Consider the following 26,197-nt stretch of genomic DNA (forward strand, 5'->3'; position numbering starts at 1 on the left):
GTCTCCGTGTTGTAAAGAGTGGGTTGTTGTTCCACGAACAGAGAGCATTGAAGCAGAAAGCCTTTACACTTGGTAGCGTCACCATCAAACTTCTCCGGGAAAGCCAGGCGAGGGTTAACGTGCGACGGCGTCTCTGCCGCGTGGGTAATGGCGACCGCCGCGGGTGGTGGCGTCGCAGCGGCGGTGCTAGCGGCCGTGCTGTGGAGACTTTGAACGGCCTTGACCAACTCCTCTGTTATAGAAGTCAAGCGGTTAAGCTGGTGTTGGTTGGCAGCAATCTGACTTGCCTGAGCAGCCATGTTGGCACACAGATGATCGTAAGCCGCTGGATCTTGTGATGGCGAAGTCTTCTGTAACATTTCATCACTCGACATAGGATCCATTTAGCAGGCTTTATTGAAGTACTCGTGGTCGAACAGGCAGGGGTCAGAATCAGCAAACACAGCAATGTAGAACAGGCAGAATCGTAATCAGAGGCAGGCAGAAGATCAGGGTCACAAGCAAGTATCACAGTCCAGGAAACAGGCAACAGGTCAAAAGGTAGGCAGCGATGGGTCAATGAACGGTAAACAGACAGGAATGGCAACGGGAGAACAAACAGGGTATAAACGCTCAGAAATGACAGCCGGGGCAATAATCAAGACTTCGCGTAGGTCTGAGTGAAATGGCAGCTTAAATAGCAGTCCTAACAAGCTGCAGCTGGATGAGGATCAGAGTCCAAGGAACGGGGCTTGTGGGAGATGTAGTGTGAGTCAGTATAGGTGAGTGACTGGATGCGTGAATGTCAGTATTCCGGTGATGGAGCCCTCTGCTGGCCAGTGGGAGGAATCACGGGGTTCGTCTCCGTGACAATACAACAATTGTTCCTATTGTCACAATAACTATCCTAATTAAGAGATGGCAACCCATGACGTTATACTAGGAGCGGTTCGTGACTCGAATTTATGCATTTCATTGGCAACACTATCAACGCCAAAATGAATCTGCAGCAGTCAGATGCTACAGGTCAGTGCTCTTTAAGTTGTTTATGTTCATTATTATTGTAATGTTATGTTGCTTTGAGCCATGAGGTAGTTTAACACAGTCTCTCGTTATGCTTTTTCTCCCTGCTTTGTGCGTTGATGTGTTTTGGAGAAGGCGTGGCTTTGGAGACGCTGTGAAGGGAGGGTGGGATCTTATGCTTTCAAAGCTAGCTCACTATTGCTAGCCCCTCTGAAAATGCCCTACCCTTCCTTTAAGCCCGGTGATGAAAGTTATTGTATGCGAGAATAGAATAATACATTTGAATGTATTTTACGTATTTTCAATACAAATTACTTTCTCTCAAAGTATTTAATTACAAATTACATTTGATTTTTTCTTTACGGAAAATACAAATTACAAAATACTCAAAAGTAATCAAATGCATATTTTAAATACATGCAATTAACATACTGCCCATCTCTGGGCACACTCATGGCATTTCCTCATCAGATTCACAAGGTAGTCACCGGGAATGGTTTTCAATTACAAGCGTGTCTTGTCAAGACTTGATTTGTGACATTTCTTGCCTTCCTAATGTGCTTTAGACTATCAGTTGTCTTGTGCAGAGCAAGGGTGGGCACAGAGTCAATCAAAAAGCTGTCTATATGCCTCCAGGACCAACTCGTAGGCTTTTAATATAGCAGCTTCAATAATTCTATAGTCCGCAGATTCTTCAAATGAACAACAAAGCATATACCTCCTGCGCCTTACCGGTTATCACGCATTGCAAGAGTAACGACCAGACATTCTCAGGCCACTTTAACGACGCTGGGGCCATCCTCCATGAACACCTGCAAACCAGTCCCATTAACAAGATCAGCTGCAGGTGAACTGAAGCGTGCCTCCACTCCGAATAACCACTAAAAATAAAAAAGGCAAAACAACAAAGTGGCAGGTTCAAACCTACCCGACGACTACAGAATAAATAGGGTAAATACTCACCTGGGACGCTTGTAGTTACTCAAAACCTAAAAATAATTCAAACTATCACGACAAAGACACGGCCATACACATTCTTTCTCCCACACTAAACAGCTGAGAAAAAGAAAAAAAAAAATATTGCAGCCACTGCCATAATATAAGAGAGGGATGACACAACGGCTCGGTCCATTAGGGGATTTTATTGAAATAAGACAAAGTATAATAATGAGTTGGAGAAAATAGACAGGAAAATAAATGGCTAAACACAAAAGTGAGCGCAGCTCCATCTCGGGACGGCCGCTCAAGTTCTGCCCCTGAAGTGTGGCAACTTGGCTTCCTTTAAGCCAGGGATGGACAACTCCGGTCCTGGAGGGCCAGTGTCCTCCAGAGTTTATCTCCATCCCTGATAAAAACTCACTTGCCTATAACTTTCACAATCCTAAAGACCTTGTTAGTGGTTCAGGTGTGTTTGATTAGGGTTGGAGCTAAACTCTGCTGAATGGCCCTCCAGGACCGGAGTTGTCCATCCCTGCTTTAAGCACTGGATAATGGTCCACAGGTGTACGGAATCTGCTAAATAAGACAGAATGTAGATCACGCTTTTCCTGCCCCTAGAGGGCAGGCAAATAATAAACCTACACAAATATACATACATGTAACCTGGGGAAAGTTGCAGCATATGAAAAAAAAAATGTCATATAGCCTAGACTACTTGGTTTAGGAGAAAATGGGGTAAATACTAGACATTTAATGAAGGTACAGGATAATGACCTGGTGGTGAGACACAAAATGAGTGCCATTAATATATTTGGTGACTAACTTTTCCACATTAAAAAAAAAAAAAAAAAAAACTTTTTTTAACCGATTTATTTGACTCCATTAAACATTTCCAGTGGAAAGTAAAAAGTCAAAAGAAGCTTGTTTCTTCTACATTGATTCTTCACATGCTGGTTCAGTGCACACACACAAAGGGCTTCTTATTATCACATTTGTCATCATTCCAGTCGGTACCTGTTGCAAGACAGAAGAAATAGTTATTTTTATCATTTGTGTATTATGAAAATAAAAAAACGAAATAATGTTTATTAAGTATGTTTAGTATAGTAGACACAGAAATATTAGTATTTGATCTCAGCAACAATTTTTCATTGTGATATTTTTATTTTGTAGCCTCTGGATACAGTATGACATGTAGCAGTATCTGCTAATATTCTGCTAATTGGACTAACACAATTCAGATTGATGGAACATTCATCATGTTATTTCATGAGCATTAACAGAAGTTACTTACTGCCAGAGTGCATCTCAAGGCAGTTCTGATTTCCACCTATGTTATTGGGATTTCCAGGTGACCATATTGTATACATCATTTGGGATCCATCACTCCAGAGCCAAACTCCCTCCTGTGAACAGAAGAGAAAAAATGACATTGTGTTTACATCCACAGTTTACATAGCTTAATTTTATCTTTAATTATCTAAAAGATGATTCCTCTTGAACCCTAACCCAACTTTAAACATGTCAGAAATCTAAACAGAAATGAACAGAAATTGTTTCACAGAAAGGGTATCAGTAAAGAATATGTAAAACTATGTAAGAAAGGGTTAAATCACTCAGTTATCTCTATCAGCCACACTATTTCACATCGAGTTTCACAATACAAACACTCGAGTATGACATTATCATGGTGAGTGGTGACCATCACATGGCTGCCAATGCACAGGGAGACGCGCCAGATGGCGACCATGGAGGATGTTAATCTGTGAGGTTGAGAAGTTTCTTCTCCCAATTCCCACCCTTTGTACTAATTATAGTACCCTGATCGCTGATTTCAAAACTTCGAAGCTTCGGAGCATTATGAATCAACGTGTTGAATCATGATTCGGATCGCGTGTCAAAACGCCAAACTGCTGAAATCATGTGACTTTGGCGCCCCGAACCGCTGATTTGACACGCTGATTCATAACACTCCAGTGCATTGCTCTGAAATCAGCCATTACTATATAAGTCGTTATTTTGTTTTTTGGCACACAAAAAAAATATTCTCGTCGCTTTTTAATATTAATATTGAACCACTGTACTCACATAAACTGATATAATGTTTCTAGTACCTTTATGGATCTTGAGAGAGGAAATGCTCCCTATGCAGGCTTCACTGAGCCATCAGATTTCAACAAAAATATCTTAATTTGTTTTCCGAAGATGAACGAAGGTCTTACGGGTGTGGAACGGCATGAGGGTGAGTAATTAATGACATTATTTTCATTTTTGGGTGAACTAACCCTTTAAATAAATGTTTTCTCTGAAAAATAGTGAACTTCTTGATATAAATGGCATCCCTGCAAAGAATGTTGTTTCCTATTTTGGAATCAAAATATGTAAGGATGAAAAGAAAAGGGGTCAGCTTAATTTTCAACCTGTGGTTCAAAAAGTTAAAAATAGGTTTAATTTATCTTGTTTGCTCTATCCTGCTATTTCACTAGAAGTCCCTAATAACATCATTAAAGAAGTAGATAAAAATCTTTACAATTTAATTTGGAGAAATAAATCTCATTATATTAAAAAAGGTACCTTAACTAATTCGGTTTGCATTGGAGGCTTAAATGTGCTTGAATTCAGCACATCGAATACAATTTTAAAGAACAGATGGATCAAGCACTACTTTCAATACAAAAATAAAATGTGATTTCCCTTTCAAAAGGGAACTCTACACTGCGTTTTACCGCATATGGGGAATGTCACATGTGAACCGGTGTCTGAAAGCAATGTATCAAATATGACATCATCAAGACACGGCCCGGAAGTATAAAGGAGCTGCCAGTGAATCAGTCAGTATCTTTTCGTCTTTCGGGACTGTTTTGTCTGATCGTGATTTCTTTGAATCCGATAAGAATTTTTTATTATGTCTACAAACTTTTCAGAATGTGAGTTCACCCATGTCCCAGGTGTTTGACACTCGGTGACACGCACAATCTGTGTGTTTTTCTGTCTGGGAAAAGAGCACCCGTGGACAGTGCTTGAGCGCACTTGTCTATGTGAATTCTGAGCGTCTGTCTATTTAGACGCTCTGTTCTCATTTGGCCCTCTTTTTTTTTTTTGAGGAAGAGGTGTTGGCATCTGTGCCTGTTTTGTTATGGCCCTGCTTGTACTGAGGCAGAGCGGTGGCTGAAATCATGGGGTTTTCAGGTGGAAGCTTGCTGAGGTATTTGTGAGAAGTGCCAGCAGCGTCAGTGATCCACTTCCTCTCTGTGAGGGCAGTTCACTTCTGCCCTCTCCTCTCTTGAGTTAGGCACTCTTTACTTCAGATAGATCTAATGTCTGGGTCGGCCCTCTGGGCCACCTGGCATTGTTTGCTTTTTGAGCTTTGCTTTGCTTAAGTTTCCTTTTCTCTGAGAAAAGGAAATTTAAGCAGAGGTTGAGTTTAAGTCCCAGGCAGATCTATGCTTTGTGCGGCCCTATAGGCCACAGTTTAGCAGGCCTAGGCTAGAACTAGGGTTTAGGTGATTTACTAAAGCATATTTCACTCTTTATTGATACTATCCCTTGTCAGGTATAGTTCCTAGTTCTGGCCTCCTTCTTATCTGAGTTGTCAGGCCATATGCCCATTACCCCTTTGGTGTAGGTGCTAGTTAGATAGCAGCTAAGGTAGCAGGCTGTCACTAGCCTCCCTGGTGCCGTTGTCTCAGGTGGTAGGCCCTTATCTTTGTTTAGATAAGTGTATGCTATGTTGCTTAGGCCCCACTTTCTAGAACTTCATTCATACTGAAGTTGTCTTTCCCCTGAGCCCCTTGAATTAGCATTCAAGCTTGAGGTTACGGTGTTAGCTTGGTTTAGCTCCCATTCTTTAGGGTTCAGTACAGATGTATTATTTCTGTTTGGTGAAAGCATCCATTCTTTTCAGGATGGTATGTATGAATAGCAAAGCATTGTGTTTGCTTTGAGTTCTAGTTTTTTCCCCTTCACATGTGTGAGCTTAACTCTTTGCTGCCACAGGTTAGCATCTGTTCTTATGAGTAGTAGGCCTGTAAGCCTCTTTTAGAGCATGGTGACTATTTGTACTCCCCTTGCTTTTAGGGTTATTGGTGTTTTACTGAGTACATAACCTGATGGATTGCATAGCTCAGGTTGAGTGGTAGGGAACCTCACTTTCAGTTTGGTTCTTTTCACTGCCACAACAGATTATTGTGTCTGTGAAGTTGAAGGCTTAGGTGAATCTGAGCTTCCTTCTGAGCACGATGGCTTGTGGTTTCACAAGTGGTGTTCGTAGATGTTCATGAGTTTTGCTCACTTAATTTAGCACTACCACAGGTTTATGCCCGTGTCTGTCCGAAGTAGTAGGCCACTGCAGGCCTCCTTCAGACCATGGTAGCATATGTTGTAGTGCTCCCCTTTCTGTTAGGGTTTAGTGTGTCTGAGTACATTGCCTGTTGGAATGTGTAGACTTAAGCTCAGGTTGAGTTAAGCTAGTTAACCGCTATTGTTTGTTGGGTTTTAGAGCTGGTTCCCTTTGAGCTTGGTCACCTGTGAAATCACTAGCTGATGCCATGTGTCTTTTGGAGTCGCAGGCCCCGCTTGGGCCTCCTTCAATTAACATGCTGGCACAGTTTTGTGTTGATTTTGCTATCACTGCCACTGGCTACACCTGTGTCTGCTGTAGCAGGCCCGGTTTGGGCCTCTCTCAGAGCGTGCTGGCGGAGTGTGTACTCCTCTTGCTTTAAGAGTAAAAGGTGTTTTACTGAGTACATGGCCTGTTGGTTTGTGTTGGAGTTGCCACTAGCTGGCGCCATGTGTCTGTGAGTTGTAGGCCCTCTGGGCCTCCTTTGAGAGCATGTTGGCGTGTGTCTTTGTACTCCTCTTGCTTAAAGAGTAAAAGGTGTTTTACTGAGTACATTGCTGAGTGGCCTTTGGCTCATGTTGAGTTTATCTAGTTAACCTCACTTTGGTTCAGTTTTCTTATGTTTGCTCCCTTTGAGCTTGAAACACTACCACGAGCTGACACTACGTGTCTGTCTGAAGTCGTAGGCCCACCTTTGGGCCTCCTACAAAATATGATGGCGTATGTTTTACTCCTCTTGCTTTAACCCTCTGGGGTCTGAGGATTTCTGTGGCCCTGGAGAAGTTTTGACATGCCCTGACATTTGTGCTTTTTTCAGTTGTTCATAAACATATTAATGGCAAAAGTGTCATTACACTGTATTCAGCACAAACTAAGCTACATTAATATGTGAGGAACATGTATGTACATGTTTGTGTTTTTGAAGGAATAACGTTTATGCATGGTTATTGAAAAAAAAAAACTTAAGTCACTGAAATAAAGCCAAACAAATATATTAAATCTGTGTTCACAAGACTTTTGGGTATTGGAGGTTGTAGACTAGAGTTTTTGCTTCAAAATGATGTAAAAATTATTCTGCCTACTCGTTCATTTATAACAATATATTGATTTAGTTTTTGTAAGACACTTTTTGACAAAGAAACACAGTATGCGTGGAGGCGTGGATCATCATGAATAATGGGTCATTTACACCTGAGAATACAAAAGAATTGCATAATGAGGTGTAATGACCTGCATATTAATGATGCCTTTCAGTTAGGTAGGCTGTGAAAAAACCCTCTGTGATCATGTCTCAAGCTCATCATGGTGTATATCAAACATACAGAAAAAACAGCAATATTGTGAAATATAATTACAATTTAAAATAATGGTATTCTATTATATATTTTAAAATATAATGTATTTCTGTGATGCAAAGTGTCTGAACAATTATGTTACCTCTATGGAATTTCATATTAGCCTTTTAGCTTAAAAGCATGCACATTTGGAGAAATATTGATGGATTCTCATGTTTATGTCAATTTTCTATACAGAGGAGTAATATTTATTCTATATTTATTGTCATCACTATGAGCGCTGGATACTGTGTTTTCAATTCATACTTGCAGTACAGAGTAGAACAGAGGCTTCCAGAGATCGCTATAATATGCAGATATACACTTTTCAAGACAATAAATACACGATTGCTACGATGTATGCATGTATTGCCTCAGAATTTGCGTCTGAATAGCTTTGACTCCGTGGGCGTGGTCGCATTAGCGGATAATGAGCTGAATCACGGACTTCTGACATATCTCTATTTTCATACAGATTACATAAACACAGAATTTTTTTTTTTGATTTGATTTACATGATTTAAAACCTGACATTTCAAAGTTTCTTTAGATATTAGTCTAATTTTTTTGTGATTAGTATTCACTAAGTTACAGTTCAATTTTCTGGGAACAATCAGATTGGACTTTGTTCAGAGGGAGACGAGAGATCACACATCATGTTAGTTTTCTTTATTTTACAAAAAGCACAACATTTAGTTTTTACTCTAAGTGTACACAAATAAAAGAAGATATTCCACAGATTAAAATGGTGTATAACTCTTAATTGTATGTGCAACATTGATGGAGTATTTTGAGTCTCTTTCACACTGGTAAGAAAAAAACCGAGGTGGTATCGCCGGCTTGACCGCCGACCCGAGGGAGTTAAGAGTAAAAGGTGCTTTTACTGAGTACACTGCTTGTCAGACTGTGTTAGGTGGACTGTTATGTGGGCACTCTACAGTCTTATCTGCTGGTTTAACTTGGTTTCATTCTGAACAAGTTACATGTTTGTGGGTTCTTGCTTTCAGCAAGCTAGCTGTTCGAGGTGTGTGGCCTTAACAGGCTTCCCTGGTGACATTTGGGTTGACTATGTCCCCCTTCTAGGGAATGGCTGGGGTTCCTTATTCCCCTGGTTATATTCCCTTAGAGGGACCCTCTTTCCTCGGAAGGTTCGGTCCCAGAAGCCTTGGAGCAGCATTGGTAGGCCTTCAGCGGAAGGCATCTTTGAGGCAGGCCCGTCGCCAAGGGGGGGCATTAGGGGGCAGTGCCCCCCCAGATGACACAATGTGCCCCCCTAATAGTCATCCAGCAAACTTCCGATTGAGAGCAAAAACCTTATTTGTGGATCTGGCTATTTACATATTCCAGAACGAAATGTCTTCAGCAGCATTTAGCTCATAGGAAAACTCTCTCTACAACGGTAACTTTAAATAACACATTGTCTTCAGAAATATGAAATAGAAATTAGGCGGAGTGTGTGTGGGCCGGCGATGGACTTGAGACTATTTTCTCACTCAAACCACTGCCTACCTGCTGCTGCTTCTGATTGCTTGTAGAGGGAACAACTGCACATAACTACTGGTCTAGGATCAGTTAATATTAGCATATTGGCGAAACATATTTGGCAAACGATCCAGTGCGCCTCTGTGTTTTCGCTCTGAAGAACGACAATACTTTACAACGTATTCTTGGAGCGTTGAGCATTGTAGCTAATCACGAACAAATCTGTTGATTTCTGGAACGAATTATAATGAGGGAATATTTGCCAGCGTCTACAACTCAAAATCCACTCACCGCTCAAAACGAGTTTTTGTTCAGTGTTAACTTAAACACCTTTAACAGAAATCAACAGATTTTGGTTAACAAACAATTATGTAAATTGTTATGTAATTATGCAGTCAGTTTAATTAATTGTTACAGAACTTCTTGAGATCGCAATGGACTAAGATGAGCGAGATTTTTTACTGATTATAAAGAGAGCGCCTTTTGCGCACTCTCTGCCAAATTCCGTGTACGTAATCTGTTAAAATTAACAGTGGTTTGTGAACGTAAACACTTTATTAACAAATAATAATTTATCAGCAGTGTTTATGTTGGGATATGTAGGTTGTGCTGTGACAAGTAAGTTAAAGCTATTTCGAGGAAATCTGTTTAAATATGTTTTTAAATGGGAATCGCATCTCCTTACCCTGGAGTTGGTTCACCCTCCGCCTGATCAGAAAATTCATATATAACGCATTATTACACAAAACGGAACTCGAAACATAATTAGGCCGTATTAATGACTATCACTCGGAGACCTGCCGCCTTCAACTATTTTAATGGTGAGTACACTCAAAAGTCTTAGTTACACTTAAATATGCTACAGATGTACTGTAGGCTAGCCTATTGCTATTTTGGTAAGTATCATTTTTATTATTGTGCTGTTCGAGGAATTGAAAAGCTTTTGTGTCTCGTGTTTGCAAAGTATATTGCCATAATGCAAAGGGGTTTCGTTTTTGGTGTAGTTTAATTAGGATCGACTATCTTGTATTTTTGTGGTAACATAGAACTTTATCTCATTATAGAAGTCTATTTCATTAATAATAAATACGGGAAATTATTATTTTGGCGAACGTCTGTTTCTCAGATTATAAAAATATGTGCCCCCCTATGGAAACCGAATGCCCCCCCATTCTATATGTTCTGGCGACGGCCCTGCTTTGAGGCTCATAGCTTGGGTTGTTGACCATAGGGATTGGTGTCTCCCGTTTATATACCAGTTATCACTGTAAAGCTGCTTTGACACAATCTGCATTGTAAAACGTGCTATATAAGTAAAGGTGACTTGACTTGACTTGACTTGGTGTCACTGACAGCCTTTGTTTGACCCAAGGGGGAGTTGCTCGGGCATTTCATTTGAAACTGCTAGTTGACGTTTTTCTAGCATCTTCTTGGCATGCACTCCCCTCAAGCATGGCGGCGTGGGTATATCGTTCCCCACATGCAGTAAAATGCAGTGTAGAGTTCCCTTTCGAAAGGGAATGTCTCAGGTTACGTATGTAACCACAGTTCCCTGAGAACAGGGAATGAGACATTATGTTCCTTGCCATACATCAGGGCTGCCTGGTGAACAGTCCATTCAGGCGATAAGATACTGACTGCTTCACTGGCAGCTCTTTTATACTTCCGGGCCGCGTCTTGATGATGTCATAGGCTGTCCCCGGCTAATAGGATTGGCGTAATTTGATACATTGCTTTCAGACACCAGTTCACGTGTGATGTTCCCCATATGCAGTAAAATGCAGTGTCTCGTTCTCTGTTCTCAGGGAACTATGGTTTCATACGTAACATGAGACGATTTAAATCCTAATCTAATCTTTGAAAAGATGGGTGGTTTTGCTTTTCTGTTGCAATGCAACTTTGAAATAAGTAAGATAAGATTCCAGTTATATTAAGTAATTTTCACAAGCAGGTGCTACTCTCATGGATGATTATATACAAGCATAATTTCTCTCCAAATAAATGTATAATTTGGAATAACGGGTATATAAAACTTTACTTTTTCAAAAATGGGTAGACAATGGTATTATATTTGGAACCCCATCAATACCCATGGAGCGTGTACTTTTTTGCAGAATCTGGACCCTCATACATTAAACCAGAAACTGATGAGCAGCTGGCACCAGTATCAATAAGAAAGCAATATTTTTTTTTCAATCTACACTCAATTTTGTTTATTTTTATATTTTAGAGTGAGCATAGAAGTACTTGGGGTTCCTTCACTCCGTAGACCTCCCTATTGGGGAGTCCATTCTGTTCGATATTTGTTACTAGCCTCTTGCTTGGAGTTAAAATTCTCTCTTTTGTCTGTCCCTCCCTGTTTGCATCTTTCATCATATTTCCGTTTCCTGCACTCTAGTGCCCAATGATCGGGTTTGCCACAATAATGACATCTCCCTCGGCTTTGTGGGGCTTCTTCCCCTGTTGTCTGCAAAAATGCAGGTTCAGTTTTAACTGTCACCACACTATTACCTGAAAATCTTCCAGCAGAATCTAACTCTCTTACTCGTGCACAAAATTCCTCTACATTCGACTCAGTAATTCGTGATGTGGTTACTCTTATCAGCTGGGCCTGTTTTGGATTCATATTGTTCAAACATGTGTTAATGAACACTATGCTATGATCTTGTGTGGTCGGCAATTTAGAATCCTCCTCCCATTGCACTCTAACTTCTTCTAGGTCAGTTCGCTTTGTTGAAAGTTCACGTGTTTGAAACATTCACCACTCCATTATTCCGATTCCATAGCTGAAGTCTTCATTTGTGCCAGTCTCCTAAAGCTATAAATAATTTCTTATTTCTGGGGTTTAACTTTCTGACTTTCTTTGTGTCTTAGGCTTTTTCCATTGTGTACATCATGTACCTACCTAGACAAAACAAGAAGTAGTAGTCCTTGGACACACTGACACTCTCACACGCAACCAGAAGTTGAAGACACACACACATTTACACACATACATTTCTTATTTGTTATTATATTTCTTGAAATGCCATACATAGTAAGGTTTGATTCTTAAGTCGTATGATTGGATGCTCAAGCCATCCTGGAGACTGTTATTTGACCTTTGTCTATAACAGTGGTTCCCAACCACATTCCTGGAGGCCCACCAACACTGCACATTTTGCATATCTCCTCAATCAAACACACCTGATTAAGGTTATCAGCTCATTAGTAGTTACTCAAAAATCTAAAATGGGTGTGTCAGACAAAGGAGACATGCAAAATGTGTAGTGTTGGTGGGCCACCAGGAATGTGGTTGGGTACCACTGGTCTATAAATATGACCTTTCTTCCTGAATAAATCTGAGAATGCTTTGTACCACACTTGATTTTAATCTAACAATGGCCAATGGTAAGAGATTATTGTGTCTTTAGCACAATGTTATGCTGTATGTTACCTTTATTCATAATTGCTTATACTGATGTTGTTTTGTTTGTATTTTGGTATAGAAATAACACTGTTAAATCTATTGTGTTCAGTATAATTCACACAAAATTGTTCATTTATACGTCTTTTGGTTACCTGATCAAAATGAGTGCTTCTCCTTTAAGTGTTGTGTGAGCATAAGATGATCTTTTCTGTCTCTTCCTCTTCCCTTTTGTAATATTATCTAATGGGAGAGGTAGGTTTCTTTTGATCTCCTGATAATTCTAATTTTAAAGCTGCTCTCTTGTCTCTTGAACTCTTGTCTGTGTTCAGAATTTACAAAAATGTTATAATGGTACACTTAATAAGTGTTTATATTCAGATTATTTCAGACCGGACTGGTAGGACCTGGCGCAGATTATCACAGTAACTGCGTGACTCGCCATAGACATACACTGAGAAAAGTAGCTCTGGCTACAATGTTCTTCCGCAAGACGCAGATTCTGTTTTTTAATCGCTAGAGGGCCAAAAATCGTTGACTGTAGCTTTAATTATTGCTTTTATATCTATATTTTCACTCAAACTTATGTGTATAATGTTATTTTGCTTATTTTTGTGATTATGTTTGTCATTTTACACTTTCTGAGCTATATTTTTGTCTTATGTGTGGAAGTGAGCACATGGTGATGAATGTACAACACATTTGTTTTATAGAGCACAATAAGGGCCATTTAATCGAGAAGGTGCTCGCTGCAGAGCAAATTAGTGGAGCTTACGTTAGCTAGACATTCAGTGAGGAGGAGTGAATGTACAACCACACCCTAATCCTACCCTAACCCTACCCACAACTCTATCTCTCCACCCCACTGGATGTCCAGAGAGGAGGAGCTGGCCATCATAAATCTGAGTATCATTTCAATATTAAATCAAAAAACGACTCAAAGAATGATACACGGATTAAATCATAAAATCTGCAGTGAGTACCACTTGACTTAATCTGAAAGGCTATTTATTTGTTTCTATGTCTTTTTTCCTAGACGGTGAACACGGTGAAAAGTGATGTTGTTGACAGTTTCTGTTGGGAGTTTGAGCTGTTTAACCATAAAATCCTTGACTGCTTTCTCAGGTTCGTCAGCGGGTGATTCAGCGATGCCGGTGAAAATCAGGTTGTCCCTCATGCTGCATGCTTGTAAGTCCAAAATTGTTTCTTTCATCGTTTTATTTTCGGAGGTGACAGACAAGCTGTGTGGTAACCGTACACGGTTGCGTTGTAAGAGTTGTAACAGAGTTTTGAAGCGAACTGTTTTCTTGTATGAGCGTGTCGATTTGTTGTTGGCTGTATTCCAGGCTGTGGCGGAGTTGTTGAAATTCTTTGCTCAGTACTTCTATTAATGCTACTCTGGCGTCCAGTCCGGATAGTTTATTGTCTATGGATGTAAGTATGTCGCTTACCTCGGGACAGCACGGGGGGTGCGGAAGTGTGGGCAGGGACGTTGGAACTATATTGTGAGAGGGGGGGCGGGATTCTTCTTGGGGGGGGTCACTTCACGTCTGTGGGCGTTACGCACAGCTCAGTGTGGCCCAGGCACGGCGCCAGGATTCCAGTTTTGGATGGGCCAGACCGACTGTGGGTGGGCCTTAAATTAAAAATGTTAAATAAATAAATAAAAAAAAAAAAACGTTATCCAATCACTGCTTAACCTAATAAAAAATATTTACTAATATAGCCTACTGTTATATTATCTGTGCGTACATAGCTACATAATATAGATTTTAATAGCTTGATGCTCTTTAAATATTTTGTTGCATTGTTAAAAGTTTCGCTGCATAGGACAGACCTATCCGCGATCGCTCTCCATGGTTCTGACCAAAGAAGAGCGCTTTGGAATCTCCATTACGCATGAAATGCATCATACCTGGGCTGCGTTTCCCGATAACATTGTCTCTTAGCGCGCTACGAAGACTCTCAAGGTATAACTTAACTAAAGGTGTACTACCACTAAAGGTATATCATTGCTAGGCGTCTTCAGGGCTATCATCCACTCGCGAGGCATAGGCGCTGAAAGGCAGAGGCGCTGGCGCCCTCCTAGCAATGGCGCTGTTTTTGGTAAAACATGATTTTGACGACTTCATTAAGTTTTGTTTTATAGAAAACTCTTTTTAAAAGATATTCGTTTTGTATAAATTGTATCTTAATTTTGATCAATGTTTTATCAATCAATTGCCCGTATTTAATAAATAAGAAGCAAATATATAGCAGACAATGTAATAACCTTAGTGTAATTGACAGAATTACTAAAAAAATATTTTGCTACCTAAAAGTTAAAGATTTTTTCACGCATGCATGCATGCATGTCTATTTTCCTCATATTAAATATAAAACGCATGTGGACTGATATTTTTCCAATGTCTGGACTCCTTTATTAATGGAGCATATAAACAGACGTTTCAATATATTGGTATTAAATGCATTTTCTGAGAATTTATATTTCAAGTTTTTACTGCAAATGTCGAAATGCGCGCTCTTTGGTCCATCAGTGCTTGAGTCACTGATCACATTAGAATAAAATATCTCATAATAAAATACAAAATTGACTGATTTATGAATGTATATGCATAGTTCTCATCAAATACAGATAAACGCTTTCATTTGTTATATTTTTGATCCTGAAAGAAAACGGAACAACAAAAGAGCGAATCATAGGCCTACATGGAGTCTGTACGTGTTAAGCCTCGTTTAAGCCTCGTTTACACTGCACACGTGTGCGGTGCGTTACGGCTCCGGCAAGGTTTTGTTCCATCCTCTGCGCGGTGTCAACTCACACCAGACGCATTTCAGAAGCGAAGCTGCTAAATTCGCGAGACCACGAGATTTGCCTGTCTAACGTTGTTTTCGTTGATTTTTTTCATGTTTTTAATGGCTAAATTGTTATGTTTTGTCCGGTTTTATTGTGTTTATTGCTATGCCATACTTTATTTTGCTGTAGCCATACATATTAAGTTAATACACATAAAATTCCAGTTATGGACAACAAAAACAAAGAAATTTAAAGTTTTTCAACTTCGAATCTTTTGTCGTCAGTTTCTGGCATCGTAGTGATGTGAAATATGAGCAGAAGTTTACACAGGGTGATTATTTTGACTTTATTTTGTATTTGAGCTGCGCTAAACGAGGCTATACACTGCACGCGTGTGCGGCGCGTTACGGCTGCGACGCGGCTACCGGAGCTGATTCGCGGCCACTCTAGTCAATGCTCGTGTTTACACCAGCCGCGCCGCGGTGCGTTTGAGAAGCGTCCCAGAAGCTCGCCGCGCCACTTCGCTAAAGATAGGCGCCTCAACGGACGCCGCGTCAATGACGCGCAGCTCAAATACAAAATAAAGTCAAAATAATCACCCTGAGTAAACTCCCGCTCATATTTCGCATCACTACGATGCCAGAAACTGACAACAAGAGATTCGAAGTTGAAAAACTTGAAATTTCTTTGTTTTTGTTGTCCATAACTGGAATTTTAAGTGTATTAACTTCATCTGTATGGCTACAGCAAAATAAAGTATGGCATAGCAATAAACACAATAAAACCGGACAAAATATAACAATTTAGCCATTAAAAACACGAAAAAAATCAATGAAAAAAAACGTCAGACATGCAAATCTCGTGGTCTCGGGAATCCAGCCGCTTCGCTTCTGAAATGCTTCTGGTGTGAGTTGACACCGCTCAGAAGACGGAACAAAACCTTGCCGGAGCCGTAATGCAACGCACACGCGTGCAGTGTAAACGAGGCTTTATGCTTCTTACGCGGACTTTTGGGACTCAGTTTTGAACTGGTGTCAAGGCACAATGAATGAAATGCACAAATGGTAATTAAATAGAACCCCTGAAATGAACGAGGGCGAGCTGTTTTATTTTCACAACATTTTGGAACATGAAAATTCATACCGGTAATATCAAGCCACTGAACGAAAAAAACAGCTGGCTGACCCCTAGAAGGGTGGGGAAAAGGGGTCGGGCTGGGAGGGGGGGCGGCCGCCCCCCCTGTTCCAACGTCGATGAGTGTGGGTGAGGATTGAAGATGCATTGGATGAAGCAGGTGAGCCTGATATACGTGTTTTTTTTTAGCTTTTTGAGAGCGTCCCATGATGCAGAGTCTATTGTAGCATTCGTCGATGTAGTCTTCTAGATGAATTGTATACCTGAATTGTGTACCTTCCAGGTCCGAATTGTAATTAGTTTATTGTATTTGTGGGAGGTGGAGTGAACAAACAAATAAACAAACGAAGCAGAAAAAAAAGAAAAAAAACAAGAAAAGTTTGCTGACTTCTAGCAGCAACTCGCTGCCATGTTCAATCACGCACCATCTCGTGAGAGTTTAGCGTTCACATTCCTCTAGCGTCCATTCCAATTCAGTCAATTCAGTAATGCCACCCGACCCCGCCCAATCATTGTTAAATTCAAACATTTTAAACAAAAAGAATTGGTTCATCGGCAGGGCAAACAGTTAAAGGACACTCACTACGGACTTAACGACCAGTTTCCACAATTAACCATCCATAAACGTAAACAGCTAATCCCCATCCGCAAGCAAATGATAAAAGAAGGCAAAAGAGCAATACTTACAGTGGACAAATTGCACATTGATGGACAGTTATTCAAAGACAAGGACATCACCCTTCCCTCAACAACATCATCCCAGCCATAATATATTATTATATTATTTTGGCCTTGGTGATGGTTGGAGGCTACAGCATCCAACTGACAGAGAATATACATTTTACCCACCAGTTCATCATAGCTACTCTCGCATAGACTTTTTCCTAACTAGCAATTCAATCATACCAAATATCTCTGAGCACAAAATCCACTCCATCAGCATCAGTGACCACGCTCCAGTAACATTCATATGGAATCCAGCTAATTTACATAAACACATCAGTAGATGGCGCTTTAACATATCACTCCTTAAAGACCCAGAATTTGACAGTTATCTTAAAGGAGAGTGGACATCCTTCCTAGAAATAAACGACTCACCAAAGTTATCAGCCTCATTACTTTGGGAAACAGGCAAAGCAGTATTACGAGGTAAAATCATTTCATTCTCCGTCCAAAAAAGAACATTTGTTTCTATGTCGATCAGGTATGTTTTCTGTTTTATTTCCTTATATATTTTTTTTTTTCTCATGTTCATGTTTTTCATTTTCATCTATTCCACTTACAGAAAAAAAATGGAACTGGTGCTGCGTTTGTTCTATAAGTTGAATAGGGAAGGCGTAGGGCATACGGCATAAGCTTTTTGAAGAATACGAAAGTGCGGTTTTGGTGGAAGCACTTGGAAGGCGATCATTTGTTTATATAAAGCATATATATATATATATATATATATATATATACACAATACAGTCCAAAAGTTTGGAACCACTAAGATTTTTAATGTTTTAAAAAGAAGTTTCGTCTGCTCACCAAGGCTACATTTATTTAATTAAAAATACAGTAAAAAACAGTCATATTGTGAAATATTATTACAATTTAAAATAACTGTTTTCTATTTAAATATATTTGACAAAGTAATTTATTCCTGTGATCAAAGCTGAATTTTCAGCATCATTACTCCTGTCTTCAGTGTCACATGATCCTTCAGAAATCATTCTAATATGCTGATTTGCTGCTCAAGAAACATTTATGATTATTTTCAATGTTGAAAACAGTTGTGTACTTTTTTTTTCAGGATTTCTTGATGAATAGAAAGTTCAAAAGAACAGCATTTATCTGAAATACAAAGCTTCTGTAGCATTATACACTACCGTTCAAAAGTTTGGGGGCAGTAAGAATTTTTATTTTTATTTTTTTGAAAAGAAATTAAAGAAATGAATATTATTCAGCAAGGATGCATTAAATCAATCAAAAGTGGCAGTAAAGACATTTATAATGTTACAAAAGATTAGATTTCAGATAAACACTGTTCTTTTGAACTTTCTATTCATCAAATAATCCTGAAAAAAAATATTGTACACAAATATTTTGTACAATTGTACACATTAAATGTTTCTTGAGCAGCAGATCAGCATATTAGAATGATTTCTGAAGGATCATGTGACACTGAAGACTGGAGTAATGATGCTGAAAATTCAGCTTTGCATCACAGGAATAAATTACTTTGTCAAATATATTCAAATATAAAACAGTTATTTTAAATTGTAATAATATTTCACAATATTACTGTTTTTTACTGTATTTTTAATTAAATAAATGTAGCCTTGGTGAGCAGACGAAACTTCTTTTAAAAACATTAAAAATCTTAGTGGTTCCAAACTTTTGGACTGTACTGTGTATATATATATATATATATATACATTTTTATTTAGAAAATGACAGATGGTTTCGCTGGATAAGACCCTTATTCCTCGTCTGGTATCATTTAAAGCTCTTTGAAGCTGCACTGAAACTGTCATTTTCACCTTCAACTGTTTGGAGGAAACCTTAATTTCTTTTCGACTGAAGAAAGAAAGACATGAACATATTGGATGACATGGGGGTGAATAAATTATCAGGAACATTTTATATTTGAAAGTGGACTAATCCTTTAAACTGTTTACTGTATAATTTGTATGACACACCTAATTTGTACTTTCTCACAATTATTACTCTTTTTAATTCTGTTTTTCACAAAATATTCATCATGTGTATTTCTGTTTAGAACATTTAATGTTTTTATCATGTATATTTATATTACTCTGTATTTTCTGTTTTATAGAATAAACACACATACTGAATACACCCAACTAAGACAACTGTTCAAGATTTGCTAATACCTGAGTTGTTGTGGTGACAAATAAACAGGTCACTCCTATATTTCAACAATCTTTGACCAAGTCCTGTGGCGGGTTTCAAACCAGCAATATACTCCAGTGAGGATGTGCTACCAATAACTTAGTAATTTTTTTCACCGAGGACCAAAAATAATAAAAAGATGTCTAGGTTTGTGCATTTTGAAAAATGTTTTTCAGTTTTAATGTAATTGTAATTATAAATGCCCAGTAGCACAGAAAGTATGATCAAAAAATAATTGCATACCTCAACAGCATCATAGCCTCCAATCCAGATCCAGGAACTTTGGTGTTTAATCAGGTTCTGTATAAACATGTACTCCCCATGGCTGTGTACAGAAGCAAGGTTCCCATCATAGTTCAAACAGAATTTCTGTAGAAGCAGAGACAAGAGCAAACACAAAGTTAACATGTTATTTTAAATTAATATTCTAAAATCTGTGACATGCCTTCAGTTATCATCGAAATAATGTTTACTCACTGTGCTGTTTATTTATTGTTTATTATTTTACCTGTGAAATATAAAATCTGCCATTTGAGATGGGACTACTTTTCTAGAAAAGGTTCTGGTTATATTGTATATAGATTAGATATAACTTCACATAGATAAAGCTTTTAAGTGATCCTCTCATGATAACATGAAATCTGTTGTGTCTGTATTTTCAGATCATTATAATGTTTCAGTATTATCACAGTGATGTTTGTTCACATCCTGGAGCTCCACTGTCATTTCTTTACTGTTAACATATATTTTTGTTTGTTTTTATCTGAGGAACAAGTTGAAATGACTTTCCTGTGATAACTGACAGGTGTCACAGATGTTTACAAAGTTAATCCAAGAATATTCTTATATTATTTTTAATGTCATATTAGAAGCTGAATGTATCATACCTCGGCTCTAGCCCACGTGTATTGGGAACTGAAAAACTTGAAGCATCTGCATCCATAGGAAGTCCATCCTGTCTGACAAACTGTTAAATGGAAGTTTTGTTTGTTATTATGCGGTTACCTTTAATGACCTTTCATGTAATTAAATTAATGACTTTCATTTAAATGTACACTATGTAACTTTTGGCCCTTTACCGGTTAAAAAAAAAAAAAAACTGGTCCGACAGGTCTAAAATATAAACACTTATAATAGACTTACCATAGTGAACCAATGAATCACGTTTTTTAAGAATGATTGATGATGTGTTGGCTCATTATTTAAATTTTGTTTATTTTGAACAAAAAAGCTATACTGTCACATCCACGCCTGTCCTCGACTCAGTTTCCCATGATCCTCCCTGTTCCACACCTAAACTCACTTCCCTCATCATCTCTCCCGTTCTCCCTGGATTGCCTGCACCTGGTCTTCTTCTTTAGCACACCCTTTATATTGGACTCACTCCCTGCACTCCTTGTCCATTCTATTGTTTGCAATGTGTGTTTGGTTGACGTTCTGATCCTTTGTTTAATAAATAACCCGGTTTTGTAGAAGTCTGATATTGCTTCATCTTTGATACAACAAAACTGTAACAGCTACATAGTGTACCTTAAATAAACAAAGGATTTAAAATTGCTTCCAAGATGCTCTTTAGAACATTTTAAAGCATGCTGGAGAACATGATCATCAGGTGTTACACACACTTGATAAGGTGGAGAAATGCACAGGTTTTGGACTTTTGTACTGTACTAGACATACATACTGACAAGAGAAGACTTACCGCCACAACGTTTATTTCCAAAAGGACGTGTTTCCACTTAAAAAGAAAGAAATACTACATTTTAAAAACAGAACTGCTAGCAGTAGTGCTGCTACTACTACTACTAAATATATATTTCAAATTAACAGGCATATTTTATTGTCAAAATTAATCATATAACAAGAAATTCATAAGAATCAACAACTTTAGCTGATATAATGATCAGATAATTATCAATGATGATGATAATTATTGTTGTTTTATTGTCTTAATATCATCATAATAATTCAGAGACAAACTCAGGTGCACATACTGTATTAGATCATTCCTGCTTCTGATCAGTCATTACAGAGTCCCAGATGTGCTTCAATTCATGTTAAAATAACAGTTATGAAGTGAGACGTGGAATAATAGTTTTACCTGAAGCATTCAAAGCGACCAGAAGACCGAGAGACAGATAGAGAGTCCACAACGCCATCGTTTCTCAGAGAACACTGGAACTCTGACTAGATTTTAAAACAAAATTATACATGATTATTACAAAGATTTGTATTTTTGTGACATGAACCAGTTCAATAGATCAATATGTACTTGGTGGATTGCAGAACCAGTGCAAGACGAGCATTTGTGGTTAAAAAGTACATACATTTTATTTTATTTTTTAAGAAAATGACTGATGGTTTCTCTAGATAAGACCCCAGGTGAAAAAAAAAGTACACTTCTATAATGTACTAAAAGTGCTCTATTTTCGTGCACTAATTTTGTACTTAATATACTAAAAATTGTCCTTTAGTACTTCTTAAGATCATTTTAAGAACATCTAAGTGTACTCAACTGTGCTATTTTGAGACACCATGAAATATGAACTAAAATGTGCTTTTAATATTCTATCTCTGTATTTAAAAAAATATATATTTAGTTACTACTTGTAGTACACTATGGGTTCAAATGTACTATAAGTGGTATCTAAATACATTTTTAAATACAATAGCACTCAATTCACTCTCGCATGGGCACACACTGTCCGTCCCATCACAAAAATTGAGCTGCGCGTTGACGGGGAGTGCGAACATCCGCGAACCCTCCTAATGACGAAAATTTCGCGGTGCGCAGATGCCCGAAGTATACTATAGGGTTAAGCTCGTAATAGCTGCCCCCAATTCGCTCAGGCCCATATGCACGTGCATACCTTGCATGCCCAAACGCTACACCACTGCTCACTATAAATAAAGCGCAAAAGAAACTACAAGCATGCAACGTCGTAGTTCTGTCGTCTATTAAGTCATGAAATAACCAAAAAGGCGATTAAAGATGCATTAAAACTGTGTATGCATGCATGTAGGCCTATTTGATATGTATATGTGTGTCACATGTCTCTGGACTAAAATATTCTGCTACAGTATGTGAGATCACAATATAAGGCACAAGCTAATATGTAATTTTTTAATGCGAGAGATTAATATATTAATACATGTGAGAACTGTGCATTTGTACTAGAAGATGCTAATTGTGTTCATTTATAAAGTACAAACAAAAATGTATAACATTTAAATGCATAAAATAATTAGTTTTACATCCTGTTATTTATGTGCTCTTTAATTTAGGTATGACAGAACTGTTGCAATTATTTATTTTGACAATATAGAAAGTTAAAAATTTAGTGTATATATATATTTTTTTCAGTTAGTTTTTGAAACAAACTCACAATTGTTGAAGAGTTCATTGATTATTCAAACTTCTTTGAATTTTATGTATAATCTTTGAACTACAGTTATATGCATGTCTCATCCATGGAGATGCAACAATGGAGAACAAGCTATTGGGGGTTTTGAAAACCAGAACTGACTGAACAAGTTGAAATTTAGCTATAGTGTGAGCCTCTTTATTAATATGCCTGCAAGTGAGGAATGATAAAAAAAGGTCAAATTCACTCAGCGTTTCATGATCTAATTCACTATCTCTGTTACAGTTAAGTACAAATGATCTGTATTCAGTTATGTTGTAGGCACATTTCCAGTACATTATAGTCAGACTCATTTTTATGTTGAAATAATGAAGATTTCTGTGCCACCCCAGACTGGTTACTGGCCCCTGCCTGGCCACCCCTATGAAAAATTATTGGCTCCGCCACTGTAAGTATGATATTAGGGGCCGTAAATTAAAGTGGTGCTTGCTACACTCTTGTTTAGTTACAGGGTAAGTAATAATAATAATAATAATAATAATAATAATAATAAACGCAAACAATCTGATATCACTTGGAAAACTTTATTTGAAAAACAACTTATTTCAAAACTTACAGATTTAAAGTTACAACACTTCTTATTCGTTTCTCTTGCTTGGCTTCCTCCTCCTCTTGTTCCTCTTTTTTTTCTTAAGAGATGTCGTTTTCTATTCTGAATTAAAAGAAAATACAGTACACCCGGAAACGTGCTCACCGTTTACTCATCTTTTACCCTCATGCCATCTGAGATGTATACGACTTTCCTTCTTCAGATGAACACAAACAAAAGGTTTTTAGAAAAGTAAATAATATCTGAGAACGCTTTATATAATGCAAGCTCACGTGTTCCCAAAAGTCGAAGCATCAAACAGCATCAAACAGCAATAACTACAGTAATCCATACGACCCCAATGGATGAAATCGATGTCTTCTGAAGTGAAACGATAAGTGTTTGTAAGGAAAATACCAATTATTTTAAAATTTTAAACTTTCGACCAACGGTCACCTGCACGCGTGTATGCGAGGGTTGGATCGCATAAGATTCATCAGCTGAGAAACAAGAGGAGGAAGCCAAGCAAGAGAAACAACAACAAAAAAGGGACAAAACGTGTTGCTTTCTGTCAGGACTTTAGAATTTGAAATGAAAAATGAATAAATGAATAATAAGTGTTATAGACCCGTTTTTAATTAAGTTGTTTTTCAAATAAAAGTTTCGGAGTCAGTGATATCAGATTGTTTGTGTTTTTTTGTTGTTTGTTTTTTTATTACTCACCCTGTAACTACATGAAACAAGAGTGTAACAAGCACCACTTTCATTTATGGCCCGTAATGTCATACTTACCCTGTAACTACATGAAACAAAAGTATGTTTTCCCATGTATTAAAAAAAGATTGCAATAGTTCTTTCTACTTGCCTTGAAACAACTTAATCAGTGCACTTTCTTGCTAAATTGCTCCCAAACATACGATTGTTGTTTATCATAACAGTGTAAGTACCCCTTAGTTATAAAATACTTACAGTATAAATAATTTGTTATTTTCCTGGTTGTTACCCCTTTATTCCCAAGAGTTTACAAATTGTTCCCCTATACATACAGGAGAGACAATGAAGGTGGAACAGGACATGGCAGGAACCAACACAAGACACACAAAAAGACATTGAACAGAGACAAAACGGACAAGACTGTCAGGATAGTAATTACCATCGCTGTAATTTTGAGTGGCTCAATAGCGCGATATGCTGTATCACCATTATTATTTATTTACTTATTTATTACTATATGAATAAATGGTACAATGTGGTCAGCATGCACAGAAACAAGGACCTACACAGTAACCAATGAAACTGAAACTAACTAAACAGAGCATTGAAACAGAAAGTGAAGTAAACAGAAAAGAATGTCAAAATAAGATTCCACATAACAGAACATAAACCTGATGATAAGCGTTTATATATAGGCAAAATGTGAAATAAATGTAAATGTAAAAAATTCAAACCTCAGGAAATGTGCTCCGAACAGCAAACGGAGTGATTCTGCTGGATAGTTAGAAGAGATGTGTCTTGTTTTCTTGAACTCTTTTGATGTAGTCTTTTTCCACTACATTGTGGGCTTAATAAGTGTACTCATGTTACGTAAGATGAGTGTCAGCCAATCAGAAAGGATCTGCATGTTCCTGAGATGTCTGATCTCTCTAAATCACATGACTCTCAGAAAAAACACCACAGAAGTAATACCACAATTGTTCGAAGTCATGCATTTCATCTTTCAGTTGTCTACTTTAATCATTATCTAATGATTTACAAAGGTATCATTATGTAATTATTTTACTTGTTGAGGCATATGACTATTAACTAATTGTTGAGTAATAAGTAATATTAGTAGGGTTGTCAACCATAATCATAACCACAATGATAAATTACTTAATAATGAGCTGGAAGCTAAAATACATGTCTTTGACCCATTAACACATTAATGTCCACTATTAGTACATGTTGTTAAGGAATTAATACCTGATGACACTTTTAATTAATAGCAATTCACATTTACTTACTTCATTAATCACCTATAGGGCCAGATATACTAAACAGGGTAAATTAGCATGAGAATGCAATTCCAAAAAATTGGAAAGTTTTGTGCTGGTGAAAGCTGTTAGTGAATCTGTTACAGACCACGGATCCTACTCCCACCCACACCGGTCCCGTTTGGGATGCTGATTCTCAGTTGATATCAGCAGAAATCAAGTTAGAGAGCTGATTCTGATCATGCAAGTGTGAATCTTTTACTCCAGATTCATGCATTAAACTCAGAGACTTCATTCAGTTATTTCTCATTTTCAATCACACTAAACAAGCCATTGATCAGGACATGGACAGTCTCTTTAACAAATAAAGATCTGAAGGTAAATGTGGCTTGAACCAATTGCAAACATGATATGCAGCTTTTAATGCCTCCAGGAGATTTTGATAACATGATTATTAAACTTTTTTGGTATTCTTAGTTAGTTTGTGGCATTGACACAATATCAATATGCAAAGGTATTTCTATAAAACAGCCCCACTTCCTGTTTGGTACATGCCCTTGCTAGTAATTTCATTTGAGGGTTTTCATGAGGACAGTCTTGAAACTTTAGTAAAATGATAAATGGAAAGTGAATCAGATTAAAACTGCACAAAGGTTCAAGAGAAGAGGTGCAAATGATCAGATTTCAGATTCATCTGTGGTTCCATAAAGTAAATGTTCACATGAATGTCAGCCACTGAAATAATGCTGATGCATAAAGTTCATCTAAATTGTATTTCTCATCTGATGAAGCTACACTAAGGCTTTTGGTTTAAAGTAGGATAAACTAAAGTCTCTGAAGAAGGTACAAAAGCTGTCAATGAAGCAGCCGCAGCACCATTTACGCACTAATATGTACCTTCAACTCTCTAAAATTTGTTGGGTTATTATTTTTATTTTACCC

General features: G+C 37.9%; 1 protein-coding gene across 2 annotated transcripts; it reads right to left on the bottom strand.

Annotated features, from left to right (window-relative positions):
• Positions 1-2,421: 2,421 nt before the first annotated feature.
• LOC125264258 (ladderlectin-like) lies at positions 2,422-24,873 on the bottom strand. Of its 2 annotated transcripts, none has more exons than XM_048183471.1 (7): positions 24,731-24,831; positions 21,430-21,511; positions 21,031-21,066; positions 20,216-20,295; positions 19,572-19,697; positions 3,236-3,347; positions 2,422-2,955 (listed from the first exon to the last, which is right to left on the bottom strand). In XM_048183471.1, exons 2-7 carry the CDS (start codon positions 21,485-21,487, stop codon positions 2,897-2,899), a joined length of 471 nt encoding a protein of 156 aa, XP_048039428.1. In that variant the 5' UTR covers positions 21,488-21,511; positions 24,731-24,831; the 3' UTR covers positions 2,422-2,896. The 2 variants fall into 2 exon arrangements, with proteins under 2 accessions (XP_048039428.1, XP_048039427.1); XM_048183470.1 differs by having other exon boundaries at positions 2,424-2,955; positions 21,430-21,515; positions 24,731-24,873.
• Positions 24,874-26,197: the final 1,324 nt, after the last annotated feature.

Source organism: Megalobrama amblycephala, linkage group LG3 (genome assembly GCF_018812025.1).
Source record: "Megalobrama amblycephala isolate DHTTF-2021 linkage group LG3, ASM1881202v1, whole genome shotgun sequence".
Lineage (NCBI taxonomy): Eukaryota > Metazoa > Chordata > Actinopteri > Cypriniformes > Xenocyprididae > Megalobrama > Megalobrama amblycephala.

Coding starts and splice junctions, on each gene's coding strand:
- LOC125264258 (XM_048183471.1), bottom strand. CDS start 21,487: ATGGCGTTGTGGACTCTCTATCTGTCTCTCGGTCTTCTGGTCGCTTTG. Junction 21,067..21,429: donor GGTCGCTTTGAATGCTTCAG/GTAAAACTATTA, acceptor TTTCTTTTTAAG/TGGAAACACGTCCTTTTGGA. Junction 3,348..19,571: donor GAGGCTATGATGCTGTTGAG/GTATGCAATTAT, acceptor TTCTGTTCACAG/GAGGGAGTTTGGCTCTGGAG.